The sequence below is a fragment of the Saccopteryx bilineata genome, chromosome 1, assembly GCF_036850765.1.
Source record: "Saccopteryx bilineata isolate mSacBil1 chromosome 1, mSacBil1_pri_phased_curated, whole genome shotgun sequence".
In the NCBI taxonomy this organism is placed as follows: Eukaryota; Metazoa; Chordata; class Mammalia; order Chiroptera; family Emballonuridae; genus Saccopteryx; species Saccopteryx bilineata.
In genome coordinates, this window is record NC_089490.1 from 389,509,126 (window position 1) to 389,528,787 (window position 19,662).

At 44.7% G+C, this 19,662-nt stretch overlaps 2 protein-coding genes across 12 annotated transcripts in view; one reads left to right on the forward strand and one right to left on the reverse strand.

Moving 5' to 3' along the window:
- Positions 1-1,016: 1,016 nt before the first annotated feature.
- HARBI1 (harbinger transposase derived 1) lies at positions 1,017-14,088 on the reverse strand. 2 transcript variants are annotated; one of them, XM_066251437.1, is made up of 3 exons: positions 13,977-14,088; positions 12,617-13,433; positions 1,017-3,191 (listed from the first exon to the last, which is right to left on the reverse strand). In XM_066251437.1, the coding sequence occupies exons 2-3, from the start codon at positions 13,284-13,286 to the stop codon at positions 2,812-2,814; spliced, it is 1,050 nt and encodes a 349-aa protein (XP_066107534.1). In that variant the 5' UTR covers positions 13,287-13,433; positions 13,977-14,088; the 3' UTR covers positions 1,017-2,811. The 2 variants fall into 2 exon arrangements, with proteins under 2 accessions (XP_066107534.1, XP_066107533.1); XM_066251436.1 differs by having other exon boundaries at positions 13,550-14,073.
- Positions 14,089-14,401: 313 nt separating this feature from the next.
- ATG13 (autophagy related 13) overlaps positions 14,402-19,662 on the forward strand; it is a 40,647-nt gene continuing 35,386 nt past the window's right edge. For 5 of the 10 annotated variants that reach the window (XM_066251397.1, XM_066251401.1, XM_066251400.1 and 2 more), the window contains exon 1: positions 14,402-14,734. The gene's annotated coding sequence lies outside the window, so the exon portion shown is untranslated. Of the gene's footprint in view, positions 14,735-15,096; positions 15,213-19,662 lie in introns of all 10 variants that reach the window. The other 5 variants (XM_066251404.1, XM_066251405.1, XM_066251398.1 and 2 more) reach the window with 4 other exon arrangements.

The following is a 19,662-nucleotide window of genomic DNA, read 5'->3' on the forward strand; positions in this document are numbered from 1 at the left end:
TCTTTGACTCTTTCCCAAAACTGTACCAGGAAGACATTATAAGTCCACAATAAGCCCTGGCTACATAGCTCCGCTGATTAGACCATCATCCCGAAATGCACAGACTGCCAGTTCAGTCCCAAGTCAGGGCACATACAGGAACGAACTGATGCTCCGGTCTCTTTCTCCTTTCCTCCCTGGTTAAAATCAATCAATAAGATTAAAAAAAAATCCACAGTAAGGGTCTCAAGAGGAGACTTCTCAGGCACTTAGAAAGAAGCCACTATGAACAAACTCTTGGCAATTTAGAAGTACAGACCATGATCCCGTCCCTAGATCATTGTGGGGAAAATGTAACTAAGACTGAAAAAAATCCTGGCCTGTAAAAATCCAGGTTGAAAGGAGATTAAAGGGATATATTTGAATGGTTACTCTGTAGAATTATTAGGAAATAAAATGCTCCCAGGGCGAAATACCAATGTTCAGTCAGTTCAGCATTTAGAAATCATCTTTGGTATGTAAGTAATACTTGAAATTGCTTTTGAAATCTCTCCAAGACTGTCTTTACCACTCAGATTTCGTGTCACCATCTAGCAAGTTGTGAAAACCCCAATTTTCCTTTAATGTAGTATTGTAAAGCTAAAATGCAAGGCACTTTCAATACACTCCACCTTGCCACATACGATACACAGGTGGCAGTAAACCTTGCCTCACGTAGCACTCATAAAAGAACTAACACTTTATAGGTGAAAATGTGCAGCTCAGAAACTTGGAAAGACTGTCAGAGTTAAAATATGGCCTTATGAAGGAAACAAAGCACGCCTGGATCACAAGTTACACTTTACAAAGAAAAATATGTAACAGGGCACCTCTATTGCACAATAAGTAGAGCTGAAGTTTACAGTCACTTCTATTGTCCACTCTCATCTCAATGACTTCATTGTACATATTAAGTTCAACCTCCTGACAAATGGACCTACTTTTTACAGTGTAAAATGATGATGGAAAATAACATCTGGAGTAAGATAAACGGCGGATAATAATCCATGTTTGTTTTTAATCTTAAGGATGAGTCACTCACTTTATTTCCAAATTTCTCTGTCATCAGATGTTCATTTCTTTACTTTGAGCATCACCAGATTAACACTGCCAAAGGCAGGTAGGAAATGATCCAAGAGGACAATTCAGAGGTATCACATGGTGAGTAAATGAAAAACTGGGAACAAAACAATCCTCGGGCAAGTCTTTTCTGTCCTAGCAAAGGCACCAATGTGTGAACCTAACTTACACTTTCATTATTCCAATAGGGTTATTTTTATATCAGTGTAATTTTAGAATAAGAGATGGTGAGGATTATTTATTTCTCAGGAAATTCTGTCCATCCCATTCGTCACAAGATACTCAAGTAGGTCTAACTTTGAAATTAATTTCAAATGAAGAAATTACATTCTTCTTAACTCTCCTTTTTAACACTTTCATATGTCTTCTTTATTCTCTAAATTTTCCTTTGGTACATGGAATTTCAAGGAATTTTAGTACAAAGAATGACCAAACAGACATTCTACCATCAGAATCATAACAAATATGACCTATGATGTGAGCTGGTAAAGCCTAGGTGACTCTCCTCTGTCCACCAATTTGTCAGGCCTTCAGATCTCCTATGAAGTGTAAGCTTGCTATTTTATCTATATTTTACTTATCTTTCTTAAGCTGACTGGATTCTTAAAGCCTTTTAGCCTCTAACTCCTACTCAGGATTGGAAATAGGAGATAGCAATCCAGATTTTCTCCCTAGGAACTAGGTCAAAGTCACCATCCAATTACTGCAGAAAAACTAAAGACAGAGGTTTCAGACTGTCCCTAACATTTTTGTTTTTTCTTTCCTAACATTTTTTAAATTGATTTTAGAGATAGGAAGAAAGAGAGAGAGGAAGGGGGAGAAAGAGAAAAAACAATTTGTTCCACTTATTTAGGCATTCATTGGTTGACTCCTATATGCGCCCTGACCAGGGATTGAACCCACAAACTTGGTTATTAGGATGATGCTCTCACCAAAAAAACTACCTGGCCAGGGCTCCTAACATCTTCTTAAAAACACAAAGCTGAGCCCTGGCAGGATAACTCAGTTGGTTAGAGCATTGTCCTAATATGCCAAGGTGTGGGTTCACTCTCCGGTCAGGGCACAGACAGGAGTTAACCAATGAAGGCATAAATATGTGGAACAAATCGATGTTTCTCTTTCTCTCTTTACCACCTTCCCTCTCTCTCTAAAATCGAGAGATAAATTTAAAAAACACATACAGACAAAGCTGCAAACTCAAATTAGTAGCCATTTACCTATGTCAGAAGACCATTCTCTAACTTAAAGTTACTTTTTATTTTACACTGCCTATATAGGCAGCAAAGTAGAAAAGCTTAAAATACCATTCAAATAACTCAGGACAAATAAATATCGTTTTCATTTGAAATCTCCAGATAATTGAAACCAAAAAAAAGTGTTCGGGCTAGATGCCATTTCCCCCTTTGCTTTGATGTTGTAGGCACAATCATAAATGTCTACAGCCAGTGAGTTTTCAAATGACTGACGCTCAACCTGGAGTTCAGTGCATAGTAGGGAGCTATTATCCTGATTTTGGCTTAGTTAATAAAATTGCAAATGAATCGAGATATTTTGGCATAGACCCAACTTTTCTAAAAAAAACCCACACAGGTCGAATGCCAACACGCAGGTCAAATGTCAATTTGTGACAAGCATCCACACTTAGGCTAGATGATGGAACTGTGTAGAGGCTGGTGAGAGGGCAAGTTCTCCGCCTCCTCCCCACCTTCCACGTTAGCTAAAATGAGTGAGCACCAGCTCCTGACGGACACGGTCAGCCTCTAGGTCCAGGGATTCCATGTGCTCATACTCCTCCTCAGGAGGCTGCTCCATGGGTCCTGTCATTGGAGAGGACCAAACATCCATCCCGTGCTCCAGGGAGATGTTGTGGAGGACACAACAAGCCAGGATGATGTGGCTGGACTTCTCTGGTGAGTACTGCAGTGCCCCCTTGGAGCCATCCAGGCAGCGGAACTGGGAGCAGAGGGTTCGGAAAGTCTTCTCCATCACACTGTGAGTGGCAGAATGGGCCATATTATAACGATATTCGGCTGGAGTTTCATGTATGTGAAGAGGGGTCATGAGCCAGGTACGGAGAAAGAAGGAACTGTCACCTGTGAGAAGGCCCAAAGAAATCATAAATGATCGTAATTGAAATACAAACAAAAAGGGAAATTCAGGAATACATACAGAGAATGGACAAGAAAATGCAACAGCCTCTGGAGCCCAAGTGTATCAGGAATACCAAGAGGGCCTGACCAGGCGGCGGCGCAGTGGATAGAACGTCAGCCTGGGATGTTGAGAACCCAGGTTCGAAACCCCACTGTCTTGAGCAGGGGCTCATCCGGCTTGAGCATGGACTCACCAGCTTGAGCGTAGGACTGCTGGCTTGAGCGTGGGATCATAGACGTGACCCTATGGTCACTGCTTTGAGCCTAGAGGACGCAGGCAAGGGGTCACTGCCTCAGCTAAGGCCCCCTGGTCAAGGCACATATGAAAAGCAATCAATGAACAACTAAGGTGCCACAACAAAGAATTGATGCTTCTCATCTCTCTCCCTTCCTGCCTGTCTGTCTCTCTTTTTTTTTTTTTTTAATATTTTATTTATTGATTTTTAGTGGGGGAGAGAGAGAGAGAGAGAGAAGGGGGAGGAGCAGGAAGCATCAACTCCCATATGTGCCTTGACCAGGCAAGCCCAAGGTTTCGAACCGGCAACCTCAGTGTTCCAGGTTGACGCTTTATCCCACTGCGCCACCACAGGTCAGGCTGTCTCTCTCTTTTTAAGAGAGACAGAAACCAAAAGGGAAACGCTCCAGTAAAGAGAAGGCATGCTAGAGTCACAAGCAGGTAGACAGGAGTTTTAGCTGGGAATACCCTTGGTTAAAATCAACAAAGAGCCTTCGCCAGCTGGCTCAGTGGTAGAGTGTAGGTCTGGCATGTGGAAGTCCTGGGTTCGATTCCCAGCCAGAGCATACAGGAGAAGCACCCATCTGCTTCTCCACCCTTCCTCCTCTCTTTTTTCTCTATCTCTCTCTTCCCCTCCCGCAGCCAAGGCTCCACTGGAGCAAAGTCAGCCTGGGCGCTGAGGATGGCTCCATGGCCTCCACCTCACGCGCTAAAATGACTCTGGTAATGCCCCAGATGGGCAGTCATTGCCCCCTGGTGGCTTGCCAGGTGGATCCTGGTCAGGCGCATGCGGGAATCTGTTTCTCTGCCTCACCACTTTTCACTTCAGAAAAGTACAAAAAACAAACAGAGAAAAAGGCTGATAGCTAAAGAAAGCCAAGTCTGAAAAGATGTAGGAAGGAGATGAAGGCACTCCAGGAAATAAAATTCCTGGACTCTTTAATAAAAGGTTAGTAAAAACTTTCGCACAGAGCCCTAGCCAGGTAGTTCAGTTGGTTAGAGTATCATCCCAATATGTGAAGACTGTAGGTTCGATCCTGGTCAAGGCACACACAAGGATCAACCAGTGAATGTATAAATAAATAGAACAGGCCCTGGCCGGTTGGCTCAGCGGTAGAGCATCGGCCTAGCGTGCGGAGGACCCGGGTTCGATACCCGGCCAGGGCACATAGGAGAAGCGCCCATTTGCTTCTCCACCCCTCCGCCGCACCTTCCTCTCTGTCTCTCTCTTCCCCTCCTGCAGCCAAGGCTCCATTGGAGCAAAGATGGCCCAGGCGCTGGGGATGGCTCTGTGGCCTCTGCCCCAGGCGCTGGGGTGGCTCTGGTCGCAACATGGCGATGCCCAGGATGGGCAGAGCATCGCCCCCTGGTGGGCAGAGCGTCGCCCCATGGTGGGCGTGCTGGGTGGATCCTGGTCGGGCGCATGCGGGAGTATGACTGTCTCTCCCTGTTTCCAGCTTCAGAAAAATGCAAAAAATAATAATAATAATAAATAAATAAATAGAACAACAAATCGATGTTTCTCTCTCTAAAATTAATAAAAATGACGCTGGCTGGTTTGCTCAGGAAATAGAACAGTGGCCCAGCATGTGGACCTCCTGTATTCGATCCCTGGTCAGGGCACATCTGCTTTTCTTCCTCTCCCTCTCCTCCTCTCTCTCTCTTCCCTGCTTGCAGCCAGTGGCTCGGTTGGTTTGAGCATTGACCCCAGGCCCTGAGGATAGCTACGTTGGTTCCAGCATCAGCCCAGAAAGCGGTGGATCCTGGTCTGGGTACATGGAGGATTGTGTCTCTCTGTCTCCCCTCCTCTCACTTAAAAAAATAATAACTAAAATAAAATAAATGAAAAATGTAAAATAAATAAATAAAAAAATTAAAAACAAAAAAACTAGCACATAGCAATCCAATCTTCAAAATCTCTAAGCTAAAGTGCAAGAGAGAAAAAGAGAATTCTGCCATGACATCTCAAAACACTTGTAAAGAAAATGTCTAACTTTTACATTAAAGTGTCAGGTCTGAATGTAATACCTGGGGGTTTCAGAGTATTTCATAATATTTCATTCTCCTAGTGCTAAGAAGAATAAAATAAAAGTCTTAGCATCTATAGTAGACCAGGTGTCCTGCCTTCCTTACTATAGTCACTAAAACAACGCCTTTGTAACAGAGGAACTGGTAGACTCTCACAATAACAAGGAGAGCATAAATACAATGATGTAAACAGTAATAGTGATAAGGAAATAAAATCAGAGGTCAATTATAATATATACCGTGCATTCCCCTTAGGTGACTTATCAAATGATACTGGGAAGTGCTAAAAATAAAACAAAAAACTGGAATGCCATGTCCTAACTCAATACAATGTCTCCATAATGTTTAATTGTTCTGACTCATTACATCTGGCAGAAGAAATGACTCACACAAAAGCACAACCTCTTAGAAATCTGAGACAAACAGGCCCTAGGAGTACCAACTTGCACAACTGCTTCAACTGCACAACTGCTTCTGACCCACCATCAATTTCAGTAGTTATGGAGAGTGCTAGGCACTTTTCCAAAACATGTAACACTCCTTTTTCTCTTCAAGATTTTATTTATTGACTTTACAGAGGCAGGTGGGGGGGGGGGTGGAGCGAGAAGTATCAACTCATAGTTGCTTCACTTTAGTTTTCCATTAATTGTCTGCCTTGACCCAGGAAACCCAGGGTCTCAAACCGAGGCCCTCAGTGCTCCAGACTGACACTCTATCCACTGTGCCACCACAGGTCAGGCTACCTTTTATTTTCCCAATTCTTTCAGATTAGATACTATTGAACTCATTTTACAAATGAGAAGGTCAAGATATATGTCAGCCATCCTTTGATATGTCAGGCAAAGGAAGAAGTTAGTCACTAATGCTAATGTCAGACTTAGAGTCACTAAAACAGTGGTATACTGTGTAAAAGAAAGAAGATAAATATTTCAGATAAATGCCAAAGCAGAGATACTAAATGATATTTGTTAAATGTTTCTGTAAGAAACAGTATGAGCCTTAAATGGGGAGACATACAGGACAACCTGGTTAATATAAGCTTTTTATAAAATGCTAGGTGGTCATTACCTGGTTATAATCCAAGTACCACGGAAGACAGACACTCAGGAGGGGATTAGGATCAGAATTGCTAACCAGATTACAATTACTTACATGATCAGTCATCCACAAGACATTCTGGCACATCTTACCAAAGCTGCTTAACAGGACTAGGCCATAAGCTCTGAAGAAATAAGAACTCAGGCTGATTTGTTAGGAACACGTTCATTTAGAAAAAGGGAATTAGGTAATGTACTCTGAAGGGACAGAAGAGAATGAGGACATGCAGGGATCATACCTATGGCAAAAATTTGCTAAAACAAACAAAAACAAAAAGCAAAGGAGAATCACAGCTAATTCTAACTTTGGCAAATCTAGAACTAGTTCACAAATCTGATGGTGTTAAGACACAATCAGCCAGCCATCTTCTCTCTCTTTTTTTTAAAAATTTTTATTATTTATTTATTTATTTATTTATTTATTTATTTATTTATTTTACAGGGACAGAGAGTCAGATAAGGGACAGAGAGTCAGATAGAGGGATAGATAGGGACAGACAGACAGGAACAGAGAGAGATGAGAAGCATCAATCATCAGTTTTTCGTTACGACACCATAGTTGTTCATTGATTTTTTTCTCATATGTGCCATGACCGCGGGCCTTCAGCAGACTGAGTAAGCCCCTCGCTCGAGCCAGTGACCTTGGGTCCATGCTAGTGAGCTTTTTTTGCTTAAGCCAGATCAGCCCATGCTCAAGCTGGCTATCCTGGAGTCTCGAACCTGGGTCCTTCCGCATCCCAGTCCGACGCTCTATCCACTGCGCCACCGCCTGGTCAGGCATTCTCTCTCTTTTTTTTATATCCTTCTTGTCATTCCTCATAATCCTGCCAATCTTCCTCTGCATTACCCCACTGTCCACACATCTTCTAGGTCAGTGGTAGTCACCTGGTCCTTACCACCCACTAGTGAGCGTTCCAGCTTTCATGGTGGGCGGTAGCGGAGCAACCAAAGTATAAATAAAAAGATAGATTGAACTATAGTAAGTTGTTTTATAAAGATTTATTCTGCCAAACTTAGCGAAAATCCAACATCAAATACTTGGTAAGTAATTATTATTATATGCTTTAACTTGCTGTAACTTGCTTTATAAATTTTATAGTTACTTCCCTACTTTATAAATCACCATTACTGTGGAACAAGTGGGCGGTTAGAAAATTTTACTACTAACAGAGATACAAAAGTGGGCAGTAGGGGCCCTGGCCGGTTGGCTCAGTGGTAGAGCGTCGGCCTGGCGTGCAGGAGTCCTTGATTCAATTCCCAGCCAGGGCACACAGGAGAGGTGCCCATCTGCTTCTCCACCCCTCCCCCTCTCCTTCCTCTCTGTCTCTCTCTTCCCCTCCCGCAGCCAAGGCTCCATTGGAACAAGGTTGGCCTGGGCACTGAGGATGGCTCTGTGGCCTCTGCCTCAGGCGCTGGAATGGCTCTGGTTGCAGCAGAGCGATGCCCCATGGTGGGCATGCTAGGTGGATGGATCCTGGTCGGGCGTATGTGGGAGTCTGTCTGACTGCCTCCCTGTTTCCAACTTCAGAAAAATACAAAAAAAAAAAAAAAAAGTGGCTGTAGGTATAAAAAAGTTGACTACCCTTCCTCTAGGAACTAGTGTTTTCCAAATTTACCTGTTTGTACAAATGATTTAGGGCACCTGTTAAAAATGGATGTCTAGATTCCTTCCTTAAAAATTCTCATTCCCAAAGTTTAAAGTGGTGTCCCATGATACACATTTTTAAAAAGATTTTATTTATTGATTTTACAGAGGAGGGGGGTAGCAAGAAGTATCAACTCATAGTTGCTTCACTTTAGTTGTTCGTCATTTGCTTGTCATATGTGCCTTGACCAGGCTACCCAAGATTTTGAACCTGCAACCTCAGCATTCCCAGACAACATTTACCCACTGTGCCACCACAGGTCAGGCAGTGATACACGCCTTTTTTTTTTTTAAGCAGGACCTGGAAGTCCCGGGTTTGATTCCCAGTCAGGGCACACAGGAGAGGTGACCATCTGCTTCTTCACCCCCCCCCCTCTCTCTCTCTCTCCGACATAAAGAAAACCTTGGCTCCACTGACTACAGCGAGACAGCCCCTAGCGCTCCATAAAGCTTCCTCCTCAGGTGCTAAGAATAGCTTGGTTGCGAGCATGGCCCCAGATGGGCAGAGCATCAGCCTGAGACAGAGGCTGCCAGGTTGTATCCCGGTCAGGGTATTTGCAGGGCATTCTCTATCTCCCTTCCTCTGACTAAAAAATAAATAAAATAAAATAAAATAAAGAGGGAAAAAATAAATGAGGGAAATCAGAAAAGTATATAAAAATTTGTCAGAGTTCTTATTTTCAACTTTCCTATAAACTCAAAAAATGACTTCAGGCCTCTCTCTGTGGAACACCCCTGCACCTTTCCCCACCGCTTCCCCTCAGGCGTTTTCTTTGCCTCTCTTTCTCCTAAATGCCAAGGGCCCTCCTTTTGTCTCTGTCACTTGTTTCCTAAGCCCATTTCTTCTACAGCTCACTTCTACCTGTGACTTTCTAAATAAAATTTCTCTTCTCAAAAAATTAATTTAAAGTCTTAATTCCAACTCAATCTGGGGTCCCAAGGTGTAAAAGGAAAGACAATCAGTAATTCCTACATGACCTTTAAGTCCTTGAAAAGGGGACTAGTTGCCAAATAGAGTAACTTCTCACACAATCTAGTTTTTTTGTTTGTTTGTTTGTTTTCATTTTTCTGAAGCTAGAAACGGGGAGGCAGTCAGACAGACTCCCGCATGTGCCCGACCGGGATCCACCCGGCATGCCCACCAGGGGGCGATGCTCTGCCCATCTTGGGGCGTCCCTCTGCTGCATCCAGAGCCACTCTAGCGCCTGAGGCAGAGGCCACAGAGCCATCTCCAGCGCCCCGGCCATCTTTGCTCCAATGGAGCCTCAGCTGTAGGAGGGGAAGAGAGAGACAGAGAGGAAGGAGAGGGGGAGGTGTGGAGAAGCAGATGGGTGCTTCTCCTGTGTGCCTTGGCCAGGAATCGAACCCGGGACTCCCGCACACCAGGCCGACGCTCTACCGCTGAGCCAACTGGCCAGGGCACAATCTAGTTTTATTTTTTATTTATTTATTTATTTTTATTTATTCATTTTAGAGAGGAGAGAGGGAGAGAGAGAGAGAGAGACAGAGACAGAGAGAGAGAGAGAGAGAGAGAGACGGGGGAAGGAGCTGGAAGCATCAACTCCCATATGTGCCTTGACCAGGCAAGCCCAGGGTTTTGAACCGGCGACCTCAGCATTTCCAGGTTGACACTTTATCCACTGTGCCACCACAGGTCAGGCACAATCTAGTTTTAAAACATAAAACAGTGACTTAAATAATCTGTGCCTTAATTTCCTCATCTGTAAAAATGTTAATGTTAGTATTTAAATCCTTGTGAGTTTATAAATTGTGTTTTTTTTATAATTTTTTTTAGGAGAGAGAGAGAGAGAAACATTCATTTGTTGCTCCATTTAGTCATGCATCACTGGTTGCTTCCTCTTTGTGCCCTCATGGAGGACTGGATCCACACCCTGGATGTTTCCTGATAACTGCTCTGACTGAACTAACCAGCCAGGGCCTTTTCATAGGTTATTTATTTATTTATAAAGGTTTATTTTATTTTTATTTTTTTGGTGACAGATACAGTGAGAGAGACAGAGGGACAGATAGGGACAGACAGGAAGGGAGAGAGACGAGAAACATCAATTCTTCATTGTGTTTACTTAGTTGTTCATTGATTTCTCATATGTGCCTTTATGGGGGAGGGGGACAGCAGACCGAGTGACCCCTTGCTCAAGCCAGCAACCTTGGGCTAAAGCTGGTGAGCCTTGCTCAAACCAGATGAGCCTGCGCTCAAGCTGGCGACCCCGGGGTCCCGAACCTGGGTCCTCCACACCCCAGTCTGACGCTCTATCCACTGCGCCACCACCTGGTCAGGCATAGACTTAACTTTTTTTTTTAATTTATTGACTTTAGAGAGAGAAACACGGAAAGAAATATCAATTTTTTGTTCTACTTATTTATGAATTCATTGGTTGATTTTTGTATGTGCCCTGTCTGGTGATCGAACCTACAACTTTGGTACGTATATAGCAATAACACTATAACCAACTGAGGTACCTGGCCAGAGCATTTTTTTATGTTACAGTGAGAAACAAAGAGAGAGAGAGAAACATTAATACACTGCTCTACCCATTCATGCATTTGTTAGTAGACGGTTTTTTCATATGTCTTCATTTATTGAAAGATTTTAGAGAGAGAAGGAGGGAGGGAGAGGGAGAGAGTGAGAGAGAGAGGAACAATTGTTCCACTTATTTATACATTTACTGGTTGATTCTTTTTCTCTCTCTCTCTTTTTTTTTGTCAGAGAGAGTGAGACAGAAACAGACAGGAAGGAGAGAGAAATGAAAAGCATCAACTCATAATTGCAACACCTTAGTTGTTCATTGATTACTTTCTTATATGTGCCCTGACAGGGGTTGGGGCTGCAGCCAGGGACCTTTGGGCTCAAGCCAGCAACCACGAGGTCATATCTATGATCCCTCGCTCAAGCCGGCGACCCCACACTCAAACTGGTGAGCCTGCACTCAAGCCCGATGAGCACGGTCTCAAGCTGGTGACCTTGGGGTTTCAAACCTGGGTCCTCAGCATCCTAGCACTGTGCCACCACCTGGTCAGACTGGTTGATTCTAATATGTATCTTCACTGGGGATCGAACCAAACCGTAACCTTGGCATATCAAGACACTACTCTAACCAACTGAACCATCCAGCCAGGGCATTAGTTTTTTATAAGGACTAAGTGAGATAATCCAATTCAAAGTGTTTACAACATTGCCTAACAAATTCTAAATCTCTGGCTTTATAGTTAGGGTACCAAAGTGATTTAATAAGAAATGAGCTTGGAATCCAAGTACTCCTACAATTCTGGAAAAAGTAACTACATTAGACACTTGCAAAACAGACTTTCCTTCTCTTCTTGGTGTGAATTGTATGCAATTTCAAAGCTCAAAGTAGGCACATGGTGGGATTAAAATAAATGTCCAGTAAAGAGAAGGTGGGACACTCACTGTAAACGATATGCAGAAGCAACAACTCAAGGAAAATCACTAAGTTCCAAGATGTTACACACGGTACACTGGCAGCTCTAAACCAGTGTGACAGCAATCTCTTTCCACCTGAACAGGAGAGGTTTCTCTTTTATGAACCAGCAAGCACATTAAAGAAAAACAAAGCACATTAAAGAGAAATAAGTGCTGAATGTCTAAGATGTTAAACACATGTACATGTTTTGAACATGTACAGCACAAATATGATTAGTGATTTTGAAAGAGAGGTCTTCCAATCCTTAGTGTATCTTTTCTTTTTTTAATGCATCTTTTCATCTCTCACATAATTTGTTGTACATAAGAGAACTGTCGTCTCCTGGCTGGGCAGCTCAGTTGGTCAGAGCATCATCTGGATACGCCAAGATTGAGGGTTCGATCCCTGGTCAGGGCACACACAGGAACAGATCAATGTTCCTGTGTCTGTCTATTCCTCCCTTCCTCTCTCTAAAATTAATCAATAGTTTTTAAAGATTTTTTTTTTTTTTTTGTATTTTTCTGAAGCTGGAAACGGGGAGGCAGTCAGACAGACTCCCGCATGCGCCAGACCGGGATCCACCCGGCACGCCCACCAGGGGGCAATGCTCTGCCCATCTGGGGCGTCGCTCCGTTGCGACCAGAGCCACTCTAGCGCCTGAGGCAGAGACCATAGAGCCATCCCCAGCGCCCGGGCCATCCTTGCTCCAATGGAGCCTTGGCTGAGGGAGGGGAAGAGAGAGAGAGGAAGGAGAGGGGGAGGGGTGGAGAAGCAGATGGGCGCTTCTCCTGTTTGCCCTGGCCGGGAATAGAACCCGGGACCTCCGCACGCCAGGCCGACGCTCTACCACTGAGCCAACCGGCCAGGCAGGGCCTAACGAGTTTTTTTTTTAAATTAAGTATTTCCACCTGTGAACTTACCAAGCAACCAGCTATCTTTGTGCATTCCAGCTTCAAACTGACTACTGAGAGAAGACTGCTGCAGCACAGCACAGTCCTGTAGGCTGCCTGGACAGTTCGTCTCCACAGTCATTAGTGCCCCTCTGATGTCACACACCATCAGGCAGTTTAAAGAATGCAGTCCTTTGCGGTTCACATAGGAAAGGTCTTCAGCATTTGGTGCCTTGATTGCCACATGGATACAGTCAACCACTCCTATCACCCCTGGCATTCCAGCCAACCCATAGAATTCATCCTTCAGAGCCTGAATGGAGGTTTCATCAGCTGGAAAGCGAATGAACTGTGCAGCTCTTTCCACAAGTGCTTCGGTGACATTGGCAACACATCGACTCATAGATGCCTGACTGATTCCAATAGCATCTCCCATCCGAGTCTGGAAGGAACCCGAAGTATAGAAGCCCAGTGCTGCAAGGATCTGTGTCTCTGGGCTAATAGCCCTGGATCTCTGAGTAGGTCTGGAAAGACTCGCTCCCAAGAGCTCCACCAAGTAATAAATGAACTGTCGAGGAAAACCATACATGGACATCAAATAGTCATCAGTCACATCATCCAGCTTAAAACGGTCCAATGTCCGGTGACCGCGGCCATACAGTAAGAGATCACAGTCAAGCACTGTTATTGGTATAGCCATGGTAAATGTAAATGTTGACTCTCTCTCTCTCTGCTACTTTCCCTGAATTCTTCCCAGTGAAGACGTTGGTGCAAGAAGGTATTTTAAAGTGTCAGAATTCAACAGCTAAACATCAGATTAATGGCTCTGCCATTTATAGTCTTCTCTCTGTAAAATTTAAAAGTTAAAAAATTAGAAGCCTACCAAAGACTTTAAAGTGATTCAAAGATTACAATAGATTCTGTTCTCGAATTTCCATTTTGTTCAAGCAAAAGGTGCTATACCTGTAACTTAGTTTTTCTCCAATAAGTCATGGCTCCACGACAGTCTTCGTTTTTGTTTCAAGGACTTAAGTCGTAACTAACCAGGGCAGGGATTAGTCATGGCGGGTTTCGTTACCCAGAACCCTTTGGCTCCACCTTTAAGTACGTGACAGAAGTGGGCGGATAGAATGTACTCAAATCATTCTAAAAGGGGGGGGGGGGTACCCACGACCCAGGCTGATGGACGTAGACTGTGTGCTCTAGTCGCGCGGCTAGGAAGTAGAGAGGGCCAGACAAGTTAAAAGGAAGGTGCAAAGAAGACGCTCAGAGAGCTAGGGTTGGGAGGCGACTGTACTGCTTTTAAGAGGCGCCTCAAATACGAAATATGGGATATTCCGTAAGTCTGATTGTGCCGGCCACTCAAAGTCAACTAAAGTCTATCACCCACCTCTCGGCAGCTGCCAGGTTGCAAAACACACTCCCCACCCACCCAGCCTCGGCGGCCCGCCTACGGAACCGGCAGTCGCTCACAAGCCGCCACGGCGCTCAGCACAAGCACCGCCCCCTTCGCGTCAGCGTCCGCCCCACGCCGCGTCCTCACTTGCTGCTGCCACATTGACTTGCATTTCGCAAGTGCACATTCCTCACAAGGTCCAAACGTTTTCGCTCTCTCAAAGGCCCCGTTCTGTACACTTTTATTTTCTTCTGAGACACTTAGAAATATTGACAATAAGTATATATGGAAAGAAAATAAACTTTTATGGGAATTTCGAAGAGAAAAGAGGTTAAATAGGGAATTCATATATAACGAAAGTGCGGATGAAACTAGACAGTTGTATTTCCCCCCTAATCCTATCCTCCCCCCGCCTTCACCAAAGCGGATGAAAACAAACACTAACGATGGCGGCACCTGGAAGGACCGGCTACTGGGCTTAAGGCAGAAGTGATCGCTTGAACCGTGGGGGGTGGGGGGGAGTCCTTAAGAGCTCTGATCGACGTGAGTGCGACAACTCGCTCAGTTCTGAGAGCAAGTATCTGGTGCCTGTGAGCACGAGTCTCCTGAGGCGTGTGGTCTCTCTCTGCGACCCGTGCTGTCACTGCTGCTCCGGGGCGCGGAACCCTCAGCCAGGAGGCGAAGCCGGTCGGCCCAGGCTCCGGCCTCCGTAATGAAAACCCCGAACCGCTTTCTGCGCCGCAGCTTTGCAGGTACTAACTTTAGAGGGGATACCCCCTAACATCTCTCAGCGCCCCCGGGTGGGAGGCTATGGATTTGCGGCCTGTCGGGTACCGCCTTGAGAAGCTGAAGCTGATAAGCGCAGTCAGTCCCCTGAGCTTTCTTTGGGAATTTGGGTTAGTGTAGACTGACTACAATGGCCCTTGATTGTTCCCAGTCTTTGCAAAGATCCCAGAGCTTTCGTTTGTACTTCTTCAGTTATTTGGGTTAAGTCCTTAGGGGTTTGGGAAATAATTTGTGGGTCCATAACTCCGGGGTTGAGTACCAATATGTGTGAGGTAGGTTTTCATTCAATCAAGATTTGCTGAGTGCCAAATATGTACTCCGCGTGTAGGTGAGGGTGACTGTTGACTAGTGAAAAAAGGGACCCAAGGTTCACGACTGTCTTCTTACTGGCAGTGGAACGACCTGTGGAAATCAGCGATCCATTCTCATTAAGTAAATCTCTGGGTAAGTGGCTAAGCACCTTCTTGGGTTTATCACTAACAAATCTCAGTTTTCACTTTACCAGTTAGTTTTCAGTTTGCCTAATCAATTCAGTATAGCGTTTCACTTTTAGTATTTCTTCCTCTTCTGGCCATCCCACCGCCAGAGAGAGAGGAAAAAGGGAGAGAGAGGGTGAAGAAATATGAGTGAATGAATATTAAAGAAAAAAAGTACCTGTTTTCTTAATTTTAGTTTAAAGCTCATCTCCTAAGGTGGTAGAATTTATTGAACACCTTCAGTGGGGGATGTGCAATAATAAGAAATCAGACCCTTCTTTTATGCACTAAATTAACTTTGTTTGTTTTTTATGAGTGTTTTTTTCATGTGTGGGTATTGTGGCTCCAACTAAATTACAAGTTTTTTTGTTTTCACCAGAAGTCTTCTGTGGAATGGAACCCTGAGTTAATATCTTTATTTTTTTTTTCTTTAAAAAATTTTTTTTTTCAAGTGAGAGGAGGGGAGATAGACTCCCGTGATCGCCAGACCAGGATCCTCATGGCAACCCCCCTTGAGGACCCATGCTCTGCTCATCTGGGGCCATGGTCACAACTCCACCTCCTCCTGAGGTGGAGGCTTTAGGAAGCCATCCTCAGTGCCTTGGGTGATGTGCTTGCTGGAACCAATCCAGCCTGCAGATTCCTGGCTGCCGAAGGGGAAGAGAGAGGAGGAGTTGGAGGAGGGGTGGAGAAGCAGATGGTCCCTTCTCTGTGCCCTGACTGGGAATTGAACCCAGGACATCCATATGCCCAGTCGATATTCTACCACTGAGCCAACCGGCCAGGGCCTGAGTTAATATCTTTAATATACAGTAGATGATGAATAAGTACTGGAGCAAGTGTGACATACTGATTTGTGTAGTAAGATGCATATAAATTTATATATTGCTTCTAAATTGTACCCTTTGGGGTATAAAATTAAGAAGGCTATGGCCTGACCAGTGGTGGTGCAATGGATAGAGCATTGACCTGGGATACTAAGTCCTGGGTTCAAAACCCTGAGGTTGCCAACTTGAGCATGAGATCATCAAAATGATCCCATGGTCATTGGCTCGAAGTCCAAGGTTGCTGGCTTGAGCAATGGGTCAGTCACTGGTCAGTTGGAGCACCCCCACTCCTGTAAGGCATGTTTGAGAAGCAATCAATGAACAACTAAAAGTGATGCAACTACGTACGAGTTGATGCTTCTCATCTCTCTTGTTCTTTCTGTGTGTCTCTTTCAAAAACAAATTAAGAAGACTATGACAACTTTTGAGATTTACATTTAATAAAATTAGCAAACCACTGGGTTTTTCCATTACCTTACTTAACACCTAACAGTTCCTGTATTTTTTTTCCTCAAGAGTGGTTATTAGGCCCTGGCTGGTTGGCCCAGTGGTAGAGCGTTGGCCTGGCGTGCAGGAGTCCCGGGTTCGGTTTCCGGCCAGGGCACACAGGAGAAGCGCCCATCTGCTTCTCCACTCCTCCCCCTCTCCTTCCTCTCTGTCTCTCTCTTCCCCTCCTGCAGCCAAGGCTCCATTGGAGCAAAGTTGGCCCGGGCACTGAGGATGGCTCTGTGGCCTCTGCCTCAGGCACTAGAATGGCTCTGGATGCAACAGAGTGACGCCCCAGAGGGGCAGAGCATCGCCCCCTGGTGGGCATGCCGGGTGGATCCCGGTCGGGCGCATGCGGGAGTCTGTCTGACTGCCTCCCCGTTTCCAGCTTCGGAAAAATGAAAAAAAAAAAGAGTGGTTATTAGGCCAGTTGGCTCAGTGATAGAGTGTGGGCCCAATGTGTGAAAGTCCTGGTTTCAATTCCCAGTCAGGTCACACAGGAGAAGCGGCCATCTGCTTCTTCACCCTTCTCCCTCTCCTTTCTCTCTCTCTCTCTTTCTCTTTCTCATCTCCTCCCGCAGCCAAGGCTCCATTGGAGCAAAGTTGGCCCCGAATGCTGAGGATGGCTCCATGGCCTCTGCCTGAGGTACTACAATGGCTCTGGTTGCAACAGAACAATGCCCCAGATGGGCAGAGCATGGCCCCTAGTGGACTTGCCAGGTGGATCCTGTTTGGGCACATGCAGAAATCTGTCTCTGTCTCCCTGCTTCTCACTTCAGGAAAAAAAAAAAAAAAGAAATGGTTATTAAAATTGAAGCAAAAATTGCAGACTTCAGCTACTAAACATTCTAAATTATAGTGTCTTATTTAAAGACTAAATCAGCCTGACCAGGCGGTGGCGCGGTGGATAGAGCGTTGGACTGGGATGTGGAAGGACCCAGGTTTGAGACCCCAAGGTTGCCAGCTTGAGCGTGGGCTCATCTGGCTTGAGCAAAAAGCTCACCAGCTTGGACCCGGGGTCGCTGGCTCCAGCAAGGGGTTACTCAGTCTGCTGAAGGCCCGCAGTCAAGGCACATATGAGAAAGCATTCAATGAACAACTAAGAAGTCGCAACACTCAATGAAAATCTAATCATTGATGCTTCTCATCTGTCTCTATTCCTGTCTGTCTGTCCCTGTCTATCCCTCTGACTCCCTCTCTGTCTCTGTAAAAAAAAAAAAAAATTAAAATTAAAAAAAAAAATAAAGGCCTGACCAGGCGGTGGCGCAGTGGATAGAGCGTTGGACTGGGATGCGGAGGACCCAGGTTCGAGACCCTGAGGTTGCCAGCATGAGCACGGGCTCATCTGGTTTGAGCAAAGCTCACCAGCTTGGACCCACGTTCGCTGGCTCAAGCAAGGGTTTATTCGGTCTGCTGAAGGCCCACGGTCAAGGCACATATGAGAAAGCAATCAATGAACAACTAAGGTGTCACAACAAAAAACTGATGATTGATGCTTCTCATCTCTCTCCATTCCTGTCTGTCTGTCTCTATGTATCCCTCTCTCTGACTGTCTGTCTCTGTAAAAAAAAAAAAAAAAAGAAAGAAAGAAAAAAATAAAATAAAATAAAGACTAAATCAGCTGAACACAGTGGAACCCTATCATAATAAGTGTACCAGAACTGTACTGTTGGACATGGGGCAGTACATCTCTTTTTTTCCATTGTCTTTTCTGCCCCCATCACCCAGTTGCATTAGCTTGTATCCTCCATGACTCAGAGGTATCCCCTAAATGCAAAAAATAACCTAAGACATTAACTTTAGAGCTTTTGATGACTCAAGTCCTACTATATAACTGATTTTTCAAGGATATATATATATATATATATATATATTTTTTTTTTTTTTTTAACAGAGGCAGAGATAGACAGGGACAGACAGGAACGGAGAGAGATGAGAAGCATCAATCATCAGTTTCTCGTTGCGCGTTGCGACTTCTTAGTTGTTCATTGACTGCTTTCCCACATGTGCCCTGACCGTGGGCCTTCAGCAGACCGAGTAACCCCCTGCTGGAGCCAGGGGCCCTGGGTCCAAGCCGGTGAGCTCTTTGCTCAAGCCAGATGAGCCCGCGCTCAAGCTGGCGACCTCGGGGTCTCGAACCTGGGTCCCTCCGCATCCCAGTCCGACGCTCCATCCACTGCGCCACCACCTGGTCAGGCTCAAGGATATTTTTAATTACTTAGAAAAAGCACCCACTGTAGAATTTATTGAACCTACTCAATAAGCTGCATTCCCAATACTCTGCAGTCGTTATCTGGAGAAAAGTTATTTAGTCTCAGTAATGCCTAGAAATCCCTAAAACTTTATTTTTAAATGTTTATTTTGCTTTTAACATTCTTTTTACTTTATTACAGAAGAGATGAATAATTGTGAAGCATAAATTGTAGTTGCACCACTCTAGTTGTTCATTGATTACTTTTCATACATACCTTGACTGGGGGGCTCCAGCTGAGCCAGTGACTCCTAGCTCAAGCTAGTGACCCCACACTCAAGCTGGCAAGCCCTCGCTCAAATTGGATGAGCCTGCACTCAAGCCAACGACCTCAGGGTCTCAGACCTGAGACCTCAGCGTCCCAGGTTGATGCTCTATCCACTATGCCACCACTGATGAGTCAAACTTCAATCTTAACTTCTTTCATTAATTTCAGACTTAGCATTATCAGATAGATCTTTAAATGATTCTAACTCAACCTATTAAATAAAACTAAACTGATTTGCTAAAAATAATGAAGGTCAATCCTGAACTTAAACCACATATAAAAATTACTTTGCAATGGCTTATGAATCTAAATGTTAAAGATAACGATGTTTCTAGAAGAAAAAGTAGAAGAATATTTTCATGACTTTGAGATCAGTTAAAAAATCGCTAACCGCCTGACCTGTGGTGGCACAGTGGATAAAGTGTTGACCTGGAAATGCTGAGGTTGCCGGTTCGAAACCCTGGGCTTGCCTGGTCAAGGCACATATGGGAGTTGATGCTTCCAGCTCCTCCCCACCTTCTCTCTCTGTCTCTCTCTCCTCTCTCTCTCCCTCTCTGTCTCTCTCTCTCCATTTCTCTCTCCTCTC

Bases quoted from the DNA above. Each gene is read 5' to 3' on its own strand.
- HARBI1 (XM_066251437.1), bottom strand. From the start codon at position 13,286: ATGGCTATACCAATAACAGTGCTTGACTGTGATCTCTTACTGTATGGC. The intron at 3,192-12,616 runs GTAAGTTCACAG...GCCTTCTCACAG, and splicing joins CAAAGATAGCTGGTTGCTTG to GTGACAGTTCCTTCTTTCTC.